Source organism: Euprymna scolopes, chromosome 18 (genome assembly GCF_053919585.1).
Source record: "Euprymna scolopes isolate OS-2025 chromosome 18, ASM5391958v1, whole genome shotgun sequence".
Classification (NCBI taxonomy): Eukaryota; Metazoa; Mollusca; class Cephalopoda; order Sepiida; family Sepiolidae; genus Euprymna; species Euprymna scolopes.
The window spans coordinates 64,132,876-64,149,674 of record NC_136499.1 but is presented as its reverse complement, the minus strand read 5'-3'; the positions used below and the strand labels follow the sequence as shown (position 1 = coordinate 64,149,674).

Below are 16,799 nucleotides of genomic sequence, written 5' to 3'. Positions count from 1 at the left end.
ATGGAACCTTCTAGAAGTTGTTGGAATGGTACAAGTGCATTGCAGCCGGAGGTGATTACTTTGGAGGGGACTAAAGTGTCTTGTATATAATATCAATAAAAGTGGCCATACGAAAAAATGTCAGGAAATTTATTTAAGGCTCCTTGTATGTATAAAGTTTCAAGCGGGCTTTATCTACATTTTTAGATTGTATATACTTGCCTGGTAATGCAGTTATAACTCGAAATTCATGGTGATTTGGTGGCCAGTTTTTCGTTTACACCAGTATTATGCAAGTTATAATTTGATGAACGATTGTATCCTTATATGCCAACACTATGGGCCGAAACAATTGTACACAATGTTGTGACCAGTAAAAAAAACTTCCTGAAAATGAATGTATCTATCCTTATTAACGCGGTATCTCTTAATATGTATATGTTATAATTTTGCAAATACCAAGACAATAATATATCACGACATGTGTTTTATTATACGATATATTTGTGTTAAAATCGTTTCATAACCATTTGAGCAAGCTTAAACATTATTTCGTTAAAAGATATGTCAAAATGGCTAATCTTCAGACACAAAATACAACTGTAATATATATACAAAAGCACACATAATTTCATATTTAATAATACAAACAGTGAAACTCACCTCTCCGTCCTTTATTTCAGTTCATTATATATATATATATATATATATATATATATATATATATATATATATATATATAGGAACAATCAATACAGCAAAAAAAGAAAATACTCACTCGATAAAATCTGAGGTAAATTTTAATTTAATATAAATATTAATATTTATATATATATATATATATATATATATATATATATATATATATATATATATATATATATATATAAATGAATTAATCCCAACCAAATAAAAAGCTCAATACAGACACAATAGAAAGTAGAGCTTATTATAAGGGAAAATAAAATAATTTAAAACTGTAAATTCAATTTTACAGTTAAATTTATTATTCGACAGAATACTCCAAAAACAGTTTTCATTTTTTGTTTTCTATCGAATAATGAATTTAAAATCTAATTGTAAATTTTAATTTACAGTTTTAAAGTTATTTATTTCCCCATATATATATATATATATATATATATATATATATATATATATATATATATATACTAGCAAAAGTACCTGTCATTGACTGGGTTCAAAAACAGCCTACAGAAAATGGACTCTGATTTATGAAAGTATGATAGATTATGAAAAGGTAGGGTTGTAAAGAAATAGCTCGAATTTGGGAGTACCAAAACCAAAGCAAAATATGATGAAAGTAAACATAAAAAAGATAAACCCCATAATTTATTAGACCATACCTGTTCTCACTGAAACACTTATCACAATATTCTGTGGATCTATATTAAAAAACCTTGTTAAACTTTGTGACATATTTCCATTCTATGGAGGTCAGGCACGAACGAACACCCCATAATTTTATTATACCATATTTCTTTAAACTGAAACATAATTATTAAAGTATACTTACGCAGATAGATATGAAAAGTCTTTATTAAAGTTTGTGCCTATTTCCATTCTATGGAGGCCAGGCGTGAATGCAGACCCACACAATTTTATTATACCATCCCTATTTAAGTTAAAACATACTTATCAAAGCATTATTATGTACATCTATATCAAAAACACTTGTAAACATTATTTTTTTAATTTTGAAATTTTTTATTTCCATACTTTGTGGACCAGGCGCGTACGCAGACCCCACAATTTTAATGAATCATCATTATGCCAGATCAAATATACCCATTCCTGTGTCTCGATACATCTTCTATTATTATATGTGATCAGTTTTCTATAATAGTCAACCATATAGGAGCCTATTCGTGACCAGACACACACACACACACACACACACACACACACACACACACACACACACACACACACACACACACACAGAGCTTTATATATATTATATTATATATATATATATATATATATATATATATATATATATATATATGGGGGATGTCCGGCATTGCTTATTTGTAAACTACACTTAAATATATTTTAATTCATGCAGATTTCATATTTATTATTACAGAGCCAATTTTCTATTGAATATTATATTGTACCTAATATATGCAGGATGTCCCAAAAGAAGCTGATGGTTAAAAAAAATTCATAACTTTCTTAATTTTTAAAATTTTCTTTTATTTTCTCAGATCCTCTAGAGCAACCCTTCCAAGATCATCATAAGTCGTTACACTACCGGCGAGCGGATATTTAACATAGAGTCGTGTTTTCGGTTGAATGAGTCAATATCATATTAAGAGGTATAATAATGTTTTGATTTCTTTATAAATTTAAAAATAAAATTGATTTTATGAGATTTTGAGCTTCCATAGAAATTCTGATTGTCGATAGTCATTTGTTGTGATTAACCAAAGCCAGTTTAAACCTTCATTTTTCGGTGGATAATTCTGTAATTTTGAGTAAAAAGTAATGTTTTTTGAGTTTAATATCTCAAGACTTTAATTTACTAATTATGCTTGAATTAGTTCCGGAAAACTAATATTTATCTTTCAGGAGATTTTTACAATTAACTTATTCAAATTTCAAATTTAGCTGAATTTTAGGGTTTGCTTAGCTGCTGTGATAACATTTTCGTTATAAGTTTTTTTTGCATGTATAAAAATACATTTTTCCCTTTTAGAGATTAACTTGAATCTTTTGTGTTTCAAACACAATCAAAAAGTAATTGAAAACTTAAACAAAAAATGATAAGCCGACTTTTATAACCATAGGCGCAATAATCTAACACTATTTCTCTTGTGTGTATCTGCATAAACACATATATTTTATGACTGAAATTTCTGAGATCTTAACAAGCTAGGGTTTGCACCACTTGCATCTCAAACTTTCATGTTTCTATTTCTGCATTTTATATGTTAATTATCAGCAACATTGTGAGTCATGATACATTCAAAGACGTGACTGTGATATTTGGTATGTGAAGTAATCAATATGTGCTTTAGGCACCGCCAAACCTGGGGGGGGGGGCAGGTAAGTACTTTTTGAAGGACCGTCTTTTTAAAAATCTACTAAAACCAGGTAATTATCCAATCAATACGTAATTTTCAGCGATTATTAAGAGAAGAATGAACTTTATAACAGTGTACTTATTTTTCATAAACGATATTTTTATATATATATTTTTTTGCTTACACCCTCCCTTGTTTTGAGGGGGTTCCAAATATGCTTAAAATAATCATCTGAAACTGAACAAAACATATTGTGTTGTTGTAAGGGACAGGATTATAGATTAAAAAAAAAAATGTTGTTTTCATATCTTATTTTGACGTCTGAATATCAGAACTTCGATTGTGTTTAATTATCCCGCTTTTGAGTTTTGAAGTGTGAAATTCGGTGAATATGTTAAGTAAAATAATTAATTTAAGTTAAGCAAAACAAAAAAAAATTTTTTTTAAATATTTATACGAAAAAAGCCATTTTAAAATCTTTGATAAATAAATTAACAATTTTTTTTTAGCGAGCTGAATAATGCATGACCATTATTAAACACGGCATGCTTTGAAGAATCGATAAAAAAAAAATCAATAAATATTGTACCCTTTATGTTAAAAATAGCATCATTTTTTCGATCCCGTTTAAAAACGTTTGCCGCCTTTCGACTTCGGTGGACCAAACTCGCTGAAATATTTTTTTTTTATTCTGCTTTAAATTGCCCCCTCCCACTATTTTGGGGAGCCCCCCCCCCCCATACACATTAAAAACCAAACTCATACAAATGGTCACCCATCTGGTACTGGCCAGCCTCAGCTTAATAATACATTGAAATTTTCGTCACTGAAAAATAAGATTTTTTTGGCCTGTTTGGTCTTCCATAGTTTGCTTTTTATCAAATACAAACGTAAACATTGTCTAGATCGACGCAAAGTAACTGGTTGCCTATATGAATAAGTGGAATTATTTGAAATCCAGGTACTTATATTATAATATTTTTGCATATTCTCATAGAAAATCATCCTAAATCTTAGTTAGACAACAAATAAATTAATTATTTCAAAAACCTTTTTCTTTTTTTTTTTTTTTAAATATTTATGTACGTTTTTTTGTGCAAAACAAAAAATGTCAATTGTTAACTTTTTGGGAAAATTTAACATTTAAAATTTAATTAAAAATAGTAGAAAAAGTTTTACATTATTCTGTTTTCTATATGATAAAATTCAGGGTTTTATCTTTCTGGGGGAAAAAAGTTACTCAGAAATAATGGATTTTAATAAATGTAATTGCGTTTTAAAAAGCAACAACAACTTGATTTTTCGGCCATTTTTGGCGGTGTCTATGCTAAATATTTGTTGCTATCACGGTGGGATAGCAGGATGGGGTTTGATTAAGAGGAGAGAGAAAACGAACATATGTTTCCGTTTTATAGATTATTAGAACCCCCCCCCCAAAAAAAAAACTCTGATGTCCCTAGGAGCCATAACTCCAGTGACACCGGAAGTTATCTCTCTTTTATTGCTTGAAACATTATAGTGACCATAGTTTATATCTCTTTTATACCCGGGCTTAAGCTACAGATTCTCTAATAAGAGTTAAACATTTTCTAAAGTTCAGCAAAAGTTCTATTTTCGCATCACACAGTTTTTACTGGAGTCAGAAAAATGGAGAAAAATAATTCGGTCGAGCACGAAAAAAAAAAAAAAAAAAAAAAATAATAATAATGGGGGGGGGGGGAATACATAAAAATGTAGAAAAATGACATTCATATCAAAATTGTAGTTTCAGAAAATTTCAGAAGCTGGAAATATCCCTGAGTCGAGAAAGAGATTACATTTTTTTTATATACTTATTGATGTGTTTTTATTTCGTTCTAGCACTGTTATTAAACGCATTCTTTTATATTTAAAATATTTGTTTTAAAACAACCCTAAAACAGAGCGCTTGCGACAAGTTTTACCAAGAATTTAAATTAGGTTTTGCTGCGTGATACTATTCAATATTCGGTACTTGTACAGTTTAGTCAAGACATTAAAAAAATGAAAATATCGAAAAAAGTTTAAATTGTACGTATCTGTTATGGAATGAAGTTCTCCGGAAAAAAATTTCACTTAATTTCATCAAGTTGTTTTTTTTTTTTTTTTTTTTTACAGCGAAAAAGCAATTTGTTATGATACCGAGCAAAAGGTTCGATTTTTAGGAAGAAAAGCTAGTTATTAAAGATGGGGAGGGAGTATCGGCGCTTTACATGGAGTTATCTCCCGTGTCGTTTCTAAAATTCAAACAAAAATTTAAAACAAATCCAAGATGGCTGCCTTCAACGCGCTCTCATAAAAACGTGTTTTTCCGCTGTAAAAAAAAAAAAAAAAAAAAAAAAAAAAAAATTGATCAAATTAAGTGAAATTTTTTTTCGGAGACCTACATGTCAAAATGGATACGTACAATATAACTTTTTTTTTTTTTTCGATATTTTAATTTTTTAATGTCTTGATTAAACTGTACAAGTACCCAATATTCTTGGGAACATTCCCCCACCTAAGGCAAAAATATATTAAATGATTTTTTTTTGTTATTAATGTTAAAAATTTTGGTATATTAAAAAAAGTTGTCGTTTTATTTTTAATAAATGTTACAATGTTAAAAAAAAGGTAAATAAATAAATAAAAACCAAATTCATAGAAGTTACGTATATTTTAGCATCACAAATTCTCGTATGAAAACATGAACGAATCTCTTAGTAAAATGAAGTTAGCTCCCTCAGCACAATGATAGACTACAAACGCCGAAATTTAATTTCCTTTTCCTAAAGATGATTTTTTAGTCACTGTAAAGTAGTTTTAGAATTGTACAAAGGCTCATTTTACTCTAAATAATTTACCTGACTCAAATAGTAATTTATGTAAGGATTTATGTAATAGTTTTAGGAGATCCAAATAGTATAAGATAATAAAAATCGTTAAAAAAAACGAAGAAAACACTTAATGAATAAGGGAGACAATTCACGATACAGTAATCGTCATGCTTTAGAGGTTATTGCCCTTGACTTTATTTCTTTTAACGTTACTTCTCATTTTACTGAAGCTCTAATACATTGCACTATTTTATAGGTTGTCACTGCGCAGAGGGAGACAACTTCCGTTTACTAAAAGATTAATTCATTTTTTTTTTTTTATCTCATAATATAGGACGTGATATACTTTATTAACTAAAAACATTAAAAAAAAGAAAGCTGCGACGATTTTTTTTTTAATGTAACAAAGTTTGGTACACACAACAACACAAAATGTAGTCTTTACGCGACTATTAAGAGAATCATTTTTGTTTTCATATCATAATTTACGATGGTAAAACCAACGAACAAAAGATATTTGCATTAGATGAAAACATTAAAAAAAAAGAAGCTGCGGCAACTTTTTTTTTTTTAAAATTTAAAAGTAAATGTTATGGTAAGGTTAAAAAAATTAGTCTTTAACCTTAAAAAATCCAAAGAATGAAACTCTTTAATAAAACATCGATGAAACTTTTAAAGCTGCGGTGACTTTTTTTTTTTTTTTTTTAAAGTAAATGTTCTGGTAATGTTTTTTTTTTTTTTTTTTTTTTTTTTTTTTATAGTCATTTACTTAAAAAAATACAAAGGATGAAACTTTTAAAGATGCGGCGACTTTTTTTTTTTTTTTTTTTTTTACTGTGACAATGAAAATGCAATCGTAAACAAAGTTGATAACAATAATACAAAATGTAGTTTTTACGCAACTATTAAGAGAAAACCAACAAAGCAACGATATTTTCATGAGATAAAAACATTTTAAAAAAGAAGCCGCTACAACTTTTTTTTCTTTTTTAATGTTATTAATATTATAAGCTTTGTTCAGTAAAAAAAAAAAAAAAAGCCGCCACAGCTTTAAAAAAAAAAAAATATTTTCATCCTTATTTTATTAAAAAGTTTTGTTTGAAAAAAATTATAAATTTCTACTGTCGCATTTAATTTCATCGTAAAAAAATGCAGAAAAAAATGTTGTAAAGACAGCATTTTTTCTGCATTTTTTACGATGAAATTAAATGCGACAGTAGAAATTTATAATTTTTTTCAAACAAAACTTTTTAATAAAATAAGGATGAAAATTTGATAACATTAATAATACAAAATGTTGTAAAGACAACATTTTGTATTATTAATGTTATCAAATTTGCTTACAATTCTCTACAACTATCGCCGCATTTTCATTTTTTGTAATGTTAAAAACGAGATGTTGGTGTTCTTAATATTATAAGCTTTGTTACAGCAAAAAAACAAAACAAAACAAAACAAAAAAAAAATAAATAAATAAATAAAAAAGAAAAAAAGAAAAAGTTATTAAAGAGTCCATTCTTTGTACTTTTTAAGATTAAAAACTAATTAAAAAAACAAAACTTTACCATAAAATTTACTTTTTAATTAAAAAAAAAAATCGTCGCAGCTTTTTTTTCTTTTTTAACGTTTTGATTTTTTATAACATTTTAACTGTAAATAATTTGCATGACGGTTTGTACACATAGATTCGAAAAAATTGTCAAAATACAAATATATAACAAACAAAGGTTATCAAAGGCAAGATAAGTTACTTTTCTACCAAACATGCCGACATTTTTCTTTTTAAAATATATCGAAAAACACTGTATGATTTTCGAAGCGATTACACGTTTTAAAGCGTGGGAACATGATGAGAATTGGCAGCCAACCGGATGTTAACGCATCCACCATGAGAGACAAAATAAAAAATCGTCGTTTGCACATGGTTCCACGCATCGCTTCCGCTTGGGAAGAAGAAAATAAGATAACCACAAAATAATTATCAACCAATGGCAGAGCTCCGCGCCTAAAATAAACACCTCAAATATCACAGTCGCTGGGAGCTAGTTTGCCACTATAAAACGAGGGTATTTGAGGGAACCGAGAGGAGGGAACAGAAGATTTTCGCCCAGCTGCGTCAGTGAACACACGGACATTCTTCCACCCGACCTAAAGAGATGAAGAAGAAAAAGAAATAAGGCACCAGTGAACTGAAGCCGACTACGCTCTCATGTTATGGGCCAAACGCCTTCAATTCTAAACAATGCCTAATTCACACAAACCAAAGAAAAGAGAGGAGGAGAAAGAAGACGAAGACACCGGGCTGCTAGCGCTAATGAAGGAAGAGACTCGCTTTCCAGTTACAAGCCAGGACACGCATCACCGACAGCAGGATGACCGGCCTACCCTAACCCTCTCCATCGTCCAAAAGATAAGTTACATTTTATGAACATTCATTCCTTGTTAATTCATACATACCTACAAACAGTTTACGAACATTCATTCCTTGTCAATTCATACATACCTACAAACATTTTACGGACATTCGTCTCCTTTGTTAAATCACATTCCATCTTACGAACACGTTGCCTCTCCTAATACCAATTGTTGGTAGTGAATAAAATCGGTTCTCAACCTCCATGCGTCTGTCTTCATATAAAAACACTGAGGCCATAAAAGTGAGTAATACCACTAAAAACTTTTCTAGATAGGTAGAAGAGTAACTTATCTTGCCTTTGATAACATTTATTTTGTATATATTTGATTTTTTAACATTTTTCGAATCTACGTATACAGTAATACAAACCCAAAATTTAATTTAACTTGAAAATAATATTTAAAATACACGTGCGTACACTGCACAATCACTCTTATTATTATCATAATAATAATTGTAATAATAATAATAAACTGGTGTAGATGATATCGACTGGCGCCACACCACACAAATTAGTTGTGAAGGGTAAGGAGGATGGAAAGACCTAGGTGGGAGAGTACTAACCAAATCTCTACTGGAAGTGTGCAGTTCAAATCTGATATCTTGGGGAGGCATTTTGTCACCCAAACCCCAGGAAACACCAATGGCTGATGCCAACGAGAAATCAGTGACAACGGCTGTTGCGATAACTTGCAATCATCTGCACAAGTGGTCAAGAGAAATCTGGGGAGACTTGTTGTCACTTGGTCTCCAGGGAACACAACAGGTTACTGCCAGTGGGCGATCACTGATGATGGCCTCTGAGACAACCAATACGCTACACATTTTGATGAAAAACACGGGAAAAAATGGGCATAGAAGAACAGAAAACCAAAATATAATTTCTGTATTTAATAATAGTTATTTAAATATTTCAACATATAATATTGTGGCCAAAATCCAGCTTCCCAATAAGGAACACTCTGGATAGGAACAAAAATAATCTCAGTCATGAAAGATTTCTCCTCCACCCACCGAGGACAGAAAAGGTAAAGTGTAGCATCAAAACAGATAGTACACTGTGATCTTGCTCCGAAGGCCAAAAAATATTTGTGTTTAATGTTTCTTTAATTGTTTGTTCTCTAAATTCATAATTCAGTTTTATCAGTATTAAATTGTATATTGCTTTAAAATTACTTAGTTTTACATAGATAATATTTATATTTTATACTAGTATTCCAGCCTGGCGTTGCACGGGTGTTAGGAGGCGTGTGTTGAGCAAAAAAAAAAAAAAAAAAGTGGTAGTAGGAAGGCAGGCTTGAACCCATACCGCGAAGGAGGAAAAGAACGGGGGAAAACATAACGTCTTTGCTGTTACGACCACTTCCAACCCGGAAGTGACGTAGGTTTAAATTAAGGCTAGACATCGAAAAGAGGGGATAACTTTCGAAAATATCGGCGAAAAACGCGATCCCTCCCTGTTGAAAAGCGCCCAGTTGAGGGTGAAGAAATAAATGTTTATAGCCAATTTTTCGATGTTTGTCGTCTGAAAAGTAGAACTTCAAAACGATACTGATCTTGTGAAAATCCATCGCCTCTGTCGAAATTTTTAGGCAGACATGCAAACATACATACATACATTTATATATTGTTAGCTCTAATTTTCGACCCAAACCGATTAAAAAGCTTGCCCTGTTTCTGAATACGCTTTATGTAAAATGTCAAATGTTTAGACTAGAAATTGCCTGAGTAATTTGGTAGAGACCGCAGAGGTCAATTTGTTTTTAACTTTGAACCCTATTATGACTCCTTAACATTTATTGCTTTGGGCTCAAATAAAGTTATTAAGTTAGAATCCATGTCCAAGGAACCTATATCTAAAATTTCAAGTTTTTAGACCCAAAATTGTCGGAGGAGTTTGGTAGAGTTCTCAAAGGTCAAATCGTTGAACTTTGACCTCTTAGCAGCCAAATTTCTGGCCGAAAACGGATAACAAATATTTTCCCAAATCTCAGTACCATGCATATCAAATTTCGAGTCTGTAGACTTAAAATTGACAGAGTTATTGCGTAGGGAATTGTACACACACACACACACACACACACACACACACACACACGTTCACTTTTATAAATATACTAGTATTTCAGCTCGGCGTTGCCCGAGTGCTTGAATGTGTATGTTGAACAAAAAAAAAAGTGGTAGTAGGAAGGCAGGCTTGAACCCGTACTGCGAAGGAGGAAAAGAACGGAGGAAAACATAGCGTCTTTGCTGTTACGACCACTGCAAAATCGGAAGTGACGTAGGTTTAAATTAAGGTTAGACAATCGAAAAGAGGGGATAACTTTCGAAAATATCGGCATAAAAAGCGACCCTCCCTGTTGAAAAGTTCCCAGTTGAAGGTGAAGATGTTAATGTTTATAGCCAATTTTTCGATATTTGTCGTCTGACAGGCCGCACTTCAAAACGATACTGAACTTGTGAAAATCCATCGTCTCTGTCCAAAGTTTTAGGCAGACATGCAAACATACATACATACATACATACATACATACATACATACACACATTTATATATTGGTAACTAAAAATTTATATATTGGTAAATAAAATTTTTCGATCCAAACCGCCCTTTATGTAAAATTTCAAATGCTAAGATCAGAAATTGACTGAATAATTTGGTAGAGATCGCAAAGGTCCAATTTTTTAAAACTTTGACCCCTATTATGACTCCTTAACATTTATTGTTTGGGGCTCAAATCGAGATATTAAGTTAGATCCATGTCCAAGGAACCTATACCTAAAATTTCAAGTGTTTAGATAAAAAAATTGGCGGAGGAGTTTGGTAGAGTTCTCAAAGGTCAAATCGTTGAACTTTGACCCCTTAACCGCCAAATTTCTGGCCGAAAACCGATAACAAATATTTTCCCAAATCTCAGTACCCTGTATATCAAATTTCGAGTCTGTAGACTGAAAATTGAGAGGGTTATTGCGTAGGGAAATGTACACACACACACACACACACACACACACTCACACACACACACACACACACACACACACACACACACACACACGTTCACTTTTATAGATATATAGATAGACTATCATGGCTACCCGGCGTTGCCCGAGTGTTTGGAGGTGTGTGTTGAGCAAAAAAAAAAAAAAAGTGGTAGCAAGAAGGCAGGCTCGAACCCGTACTACGAAGGAGTAAAAGAACCGGGGAAAATGCAACGTCTTTGCTGTTACGATAACCGTCAAACCGGAAATGACATAGGTTTAAATTAAGGCTAGACAATCGAAAAGAGAGAATGACGTTCGAAAATATCGGCGAAAAAAGAAACCCCTCCCTGTTGAAAAGTGCCCATTTGAGGATCAAGACTTTAATATTTTTAGCCAATTTTTCGGTATTTGTCGTTTGAGGGGTCGAGCTTCAAAACGATACTAATTTTGTGAAAATCTGTCGCATCTGTCGAAAGTTTTAGGCAGACCTGCAAACATACTGACATACATTTATATTTTGGTAGCTTAAATTTTCGACCGAAACCGATTAAAAAGCTTGCCCTATCTCTGAATACCTTTTTTGTAAAATCTCAAATGTTTAGACCAGAAATTGTCTGAGTAATTTGGTAGAGAACGCAGACGGTCAATATTTAAAAAAAAATTTACCCCTATAATGACCTCTTAACATTTATTGTTTTGAGCTCAAATCAAGATATTATGTTAGATCTATGTCCAAGGAACCTATGTCTAAAATTTCAAGTGTTTGGACCAAAAATTGGCGGAGGGGTTTGGAAGAGTTCTCAAAGGTCAAATCGTTGAACTTTATCAGCCAAATTTCTGGCCGAAAACGGATTACAAAGTTTTTCCCAAATCTCAGTACCCTGTATATCGAATTTCGAGTCTGTAGACCGAAAATTGACAGAGTTATTACGTAGGGAAATGTACACAGACAGACAGACAGACAGACAGACAGACAGACATACAGACACGTTCACTTTTATAGATATATAGATAGATTGAATAAAGTTCAGTTTAAGTATTAATCGAACTGTTTTTCTTTTTAAAAATGTTTTATTGCGTTTTTTTCAAATGACCCTCATATAGTACTGACAGTCTGACAAATCAGAGAGAGAGAGAGAGAGAGAGAGAGAGAGAGAGAGAGAGAGAGAGAGAGAGAGAGAGAGAGAGAGAGAGAGAGAGGGGAGTTTAAAATCGAAATATTTAGTTCCTATTTACAATGCTTCACCACGGGGCAGAGTTAGACACCAGGGTCGTTTTTTAACGTGGAGAAAAGGAACAAAAATAAAAATTGTCTCAGTCGTGAAGGATTTCTCCTCCACTGACAGAGAACAAGAAATTGAAATGCAGCATCTGAAGAACAGATGGAATGAAACATTCTAATTTTGACATTATTTTTCTATTTATGAATTTCAAAATATTCCATGAAATTGTATTTTTAGTGTTGAATTTATTTTTTTTTTTTTTCCAGTGGAATCGTTGTTTTGAACAAGTCAATAAGATAGATATATATATATATATATATATATATATATATATATATATATATATATATATATATATATATATATATATTATTTCGAAACAAATATATAAATCTTGTTTCTTTTGTAAATCTTTTTTAAAAGCAATTTATGATAAAAATAAAAACAAACAAGGTTGAGAAAAAAAGATAAATTAAAAAAAAGAAGAAAATTTTGAAGTAACAAAAGTTATTTCCCTTGATATGACCTGTTAAGTGAAACAGAACCGATAAATTGAATTTCCAAATATTGTAACATAAATTTTTCTTTGCTTTTAATGAACGGAGTCTCTCTTTCACACACGCACACGCACACGCACACGCACACACACACACACACACACACACACACACACACACACACACACACACACATGATGAAGGCGGGGTGGATGTTCGACTTCCACTTCAATTCAAATATCTAAAATTGTGAAAGGTTCAACTTCTGCTTTGATCTTACAAAGCAATGCATTGGCCATGTCGCCAACTCTTTGATGCCGACCTCGACCCCATAACACTAAATAATGATAGATGTTGATAAACTCCATACTATGCAAGACAATAGATTTAAATCGTTTGTATATATTTCTTTTAAAAATTATTAATAAATTTATTTATAACTACAAAATGTTTTCCTTACCTCTGGAGTAACCAGTCGCTTTTGGTTTGAGATAATCCAAATAACATAAGCTTTTGTTCGTGAGTGTTGACTTCTCTTATATAACGTTCCCACATTATATCCCAGTCTTCAGCTGTTCCGGAATGGGACATTCCATATTGGTAAACAACATTTTTAAAATCAGATTCAATACTGCGTAAAAAACAATACAAATGGAATATTAAGGCAACGCACTTCTGTAAAATGAATTTCGATTATTAATATTGTAAAAACCATAGACAAATAAATGGCTTCCTATATATACGTTATAATTTATCACAGGATCCTCAACAGTTTCGTTTAACTCGGTTGGTAGCATACTGGATGTTAACCACTGGGATCCCAGTTTCGAATATTTCAACATCTAACCATACTGATGAATCGCAATGACGACGAAGCACAAAATATATTCTATATATATGGGAAGTGTGTAATTCCCGTCTGTTTATATATGATAACATTAACAGCAAAGGATGACACCATTAAAAAAAACAAGGGATAATTAATTTTTTCCATACGAGACTATACTTTGAAGCAAGACGCAAAAAGTATTAAAACGTCTTACTGTAATCTTGACAGTGCCCGAAAATTGTAATCTATTCGTTTCATTTCAGAACGCTAGTTCGAGTTTTACATAAACACGAGTAACGGCCATCATTCGTAATATATAACCAGTATCTTTAAAAGAGATTTTTTAATTGTTAACATAAAAATGAAAAAAAAAAAAAAAAAAAAAGAAAAAGAAAGAAATTTATTACTTTTTTTTAAGGATCTTCATATATAACTTTAGTACAGTTTTTTTGGTTTACAGGAAATAATACATTTTTATTAAATTTTCTAATAAAAAAAATGGATTCAATATGTTCCGTGATCATTAATTAATAAAATAAATACTAAACATTTAATTAAATTTGGTTGATTTTCTGAATTTTGGCACATTTTTAAATGAAAAAGAGGCCAGTTAAAAAAAGAGAAAATTTGATCCGCGAAATTCTAGTATATATTAAACTGTTTTTAATGGCAATATGTAGTTAAAACAAAATAAATTGCTTTGAAGTGTTACAACAATTTCCAACGCTGCAGATAACGTTTACCAATTCATTATTTATTCATTTTTTATTATCGCTTATGTTTGAATTCATGTTTTGAAGCATGACGTACATCATAAATCTATGACATTACGCCAAAATTATAATAATTTTGTTAAGTGAATTTTTGAAGTTCTATTTATAAGAAAGTCCAAATAACTCAGCTAGTAAGAACATCAAACTGAAGATCTCAAATTTTAATTTCTGGTCATGGCATTTGAATGTATTTTTTGTGAATTTATTATTTACTATTAATGCAATATTTTCAATTTCTAAAAGTAGTTAAGATTTTTGATATTTCGAAATAAGACAAGTTTCGCAATGTATTTATTACGTTTTCAAAAATTGTGACTCACGGACAAATTGTGACTGTCAGAAGGACACAATCTCTATTTGAATACGATAAAACCTGTTTTGTCTATTCAAAATATTTTGAACGATTGATGCAGGCACAATAAATTGTTTCGATATTGTTTTGTAGCCTTTATATTTCTTATATGCACCAATAATTTGTGAGTTTAAATCGAAGCTTAGTTCTTTCGTCTTTTCACGGCTAATTGTTGAAGGATGCTGTTTAAGGTTGCTGTCTTTGAAGTCGGGCACTACGTACCCTTTAGAACAATATAAAATCAGTATAAAAGTTAACAATTACTAATGAGCGTTTTGTTATTACTTATAGAATGGGATATGAACGAATTTGAATCTGTCATTTTTCTTTTTTTACTATTTTTGTTTAATTGTTCAAAAACGATAATTCTTTTTTGAACTTTCAAAGGACAACTGACCAACAAGAAGGATTTCATGCAGATAAGACGATACTAGAGTGCGTGTCTCTATGCAAAAGTTCGATTCGTTCCTTCTTTTCCACCTAAAACAACAGTAGCAATGGCTTAAACGATCTCCTTGTCTTTCAAAAACAAGGCTAAGAGTAAAGTTAAATACAAAAGAGGCTTCTGAAATGAATGAAATGAAATGAGAAGAAATTGAACTAAAAATATAATTAAATAGATAAACTGAGAATTAGTCTAAAATCTTTGTTTCCGATCTGAAAGCAAAATTAACCACAAAGTCGGTTTTTAATGTGGATTATTCAGCTAACACAAAACTGATACACAGCACAGGAAAAACTATTTTTTCTGTAGAGTCTTTTGCAGAAGAAATGACACATCATGAGTGGAAAAAAAAAGAAAAAATAGCCAGCCATATGTGTAACAGCAGCGTCTACAAAGCAACACAACAACAGCAGCGACAGCAAAAGTAACACGACTATACCAAACCGTTATTACGATTTTGAATTCGTGCTTGATTTTCTAAGCTCGGTGCTGATTGGTGCGAGCATCTAACTTTTCTTTTCCGGCTTAACCAATATGAGGCTATCTCTCTGGCGAGCTGAGTACGCAACTGGAGTTGATAAAAGGAAGTGCACGCTAGTCTCTTCTACTTCCCGGCCAGAAGACCAAATAGTGAGCTGACACAACTAAACTTCTATCAACAACTAAACTTCTCTCTTGATTGCACCCAAAACCATTTGCATGGTTGCATCCAAAATCATTCCAGGGGCTCTAGCCCTGGGATAAACCTCAAGAAGATTATACGAGAATCCATTACGGTTACTTTCGAACGCACGTGAACTTAATATAACACACACACACACACACACACACACACACACACACACACACACACACACACACACACACACACATTACTACTTACACAAGGTCTGACTGGTACGCTTAACTATTCTCATATATGAACCGTTTCCTTTCCTTATAAACAGGCAAAAAGGTCATTCATCATGTCCTTCATATGTAAATCTTTTTCTTTTCTACTAAAGGAAATTGCTTCATATTATTTGTATTCATTGGACTGTTCACATCTTGAGTGTCATTTTCACAACGTTACACGTCCTTTTCAGGTGTATCTTGTCGAACTCAGGAATGTGTCTGTCGAAGTCGGGAATTTGGAACGAAACCCTTTATTTACTTCACGGTGTAGCATGCTCTCGTTCCGTCAGCCATAGATGTCCTAAGTAATTCTCAATTGTATTTTTCGGTCTCAAACACTGAAAATTGCACTTTCAACCTTCAAAAGAAGGTCATTTTCACAATTGATTTTTCCAAGTATTCCAACCACTGCGCTACGGTTCTTGCATGAAGTAAATAAAGGGTTCCGTCCGAAATTCCGTCCAGATTCCCTAGTTCGACGGAAACATTCTCAAGTTCGACTAGATACACCTGAAGAAGGTCAGAG

At 31.7% G+C, this 16,799-nt stretch overlaps 2 protein-coding genes across 3 annotated transcripts in view; one reads left to right on the top strand and one right to left on the bottom strand.

Annotated features, from left to right (window-relative positions):
- The window catches only part of LOC145297640 (glutamyl aminopeptidase-like), a 101,385-nt gene that overhangs the window by 14,611 nt on the left and 69,975 nt on the right, over positions 1–16,799 (bottom strand). Inside the window, exon 16 of the mRNA XM_080143745.1 lies at positions 13,441–13,611. Within this exon, the coding sequence (XP_079999871.1) occupies positions 13,441–13,611 (171 nt within the window). The remainder of the gene's footprint in view (positions 1–13,440; positions 13,612–16,799) is intronic.
- Positions 1–16,799, top strand: part of LOC145297642 (uncharacterized) — a 50,544-nt gene that overhangs the window by 14,108 nt on the left and 19,637 nt on the right. For both annotated transcript variants that reach the window (XM_080143749.1, XM_080143750.1), the window contains exon 2: positions 2,211–2,321. In XM_080143749.1, the coding sequence (XP_079999875.1) occupies positions 2,299–2,321 (23 nt within the window). In that variant the 5' untranslated portion in view covers positions 2,211–2,298. The remainder of the gene's footprint in view (positions 1–2,210; positions 2,322–16,799) is intronic.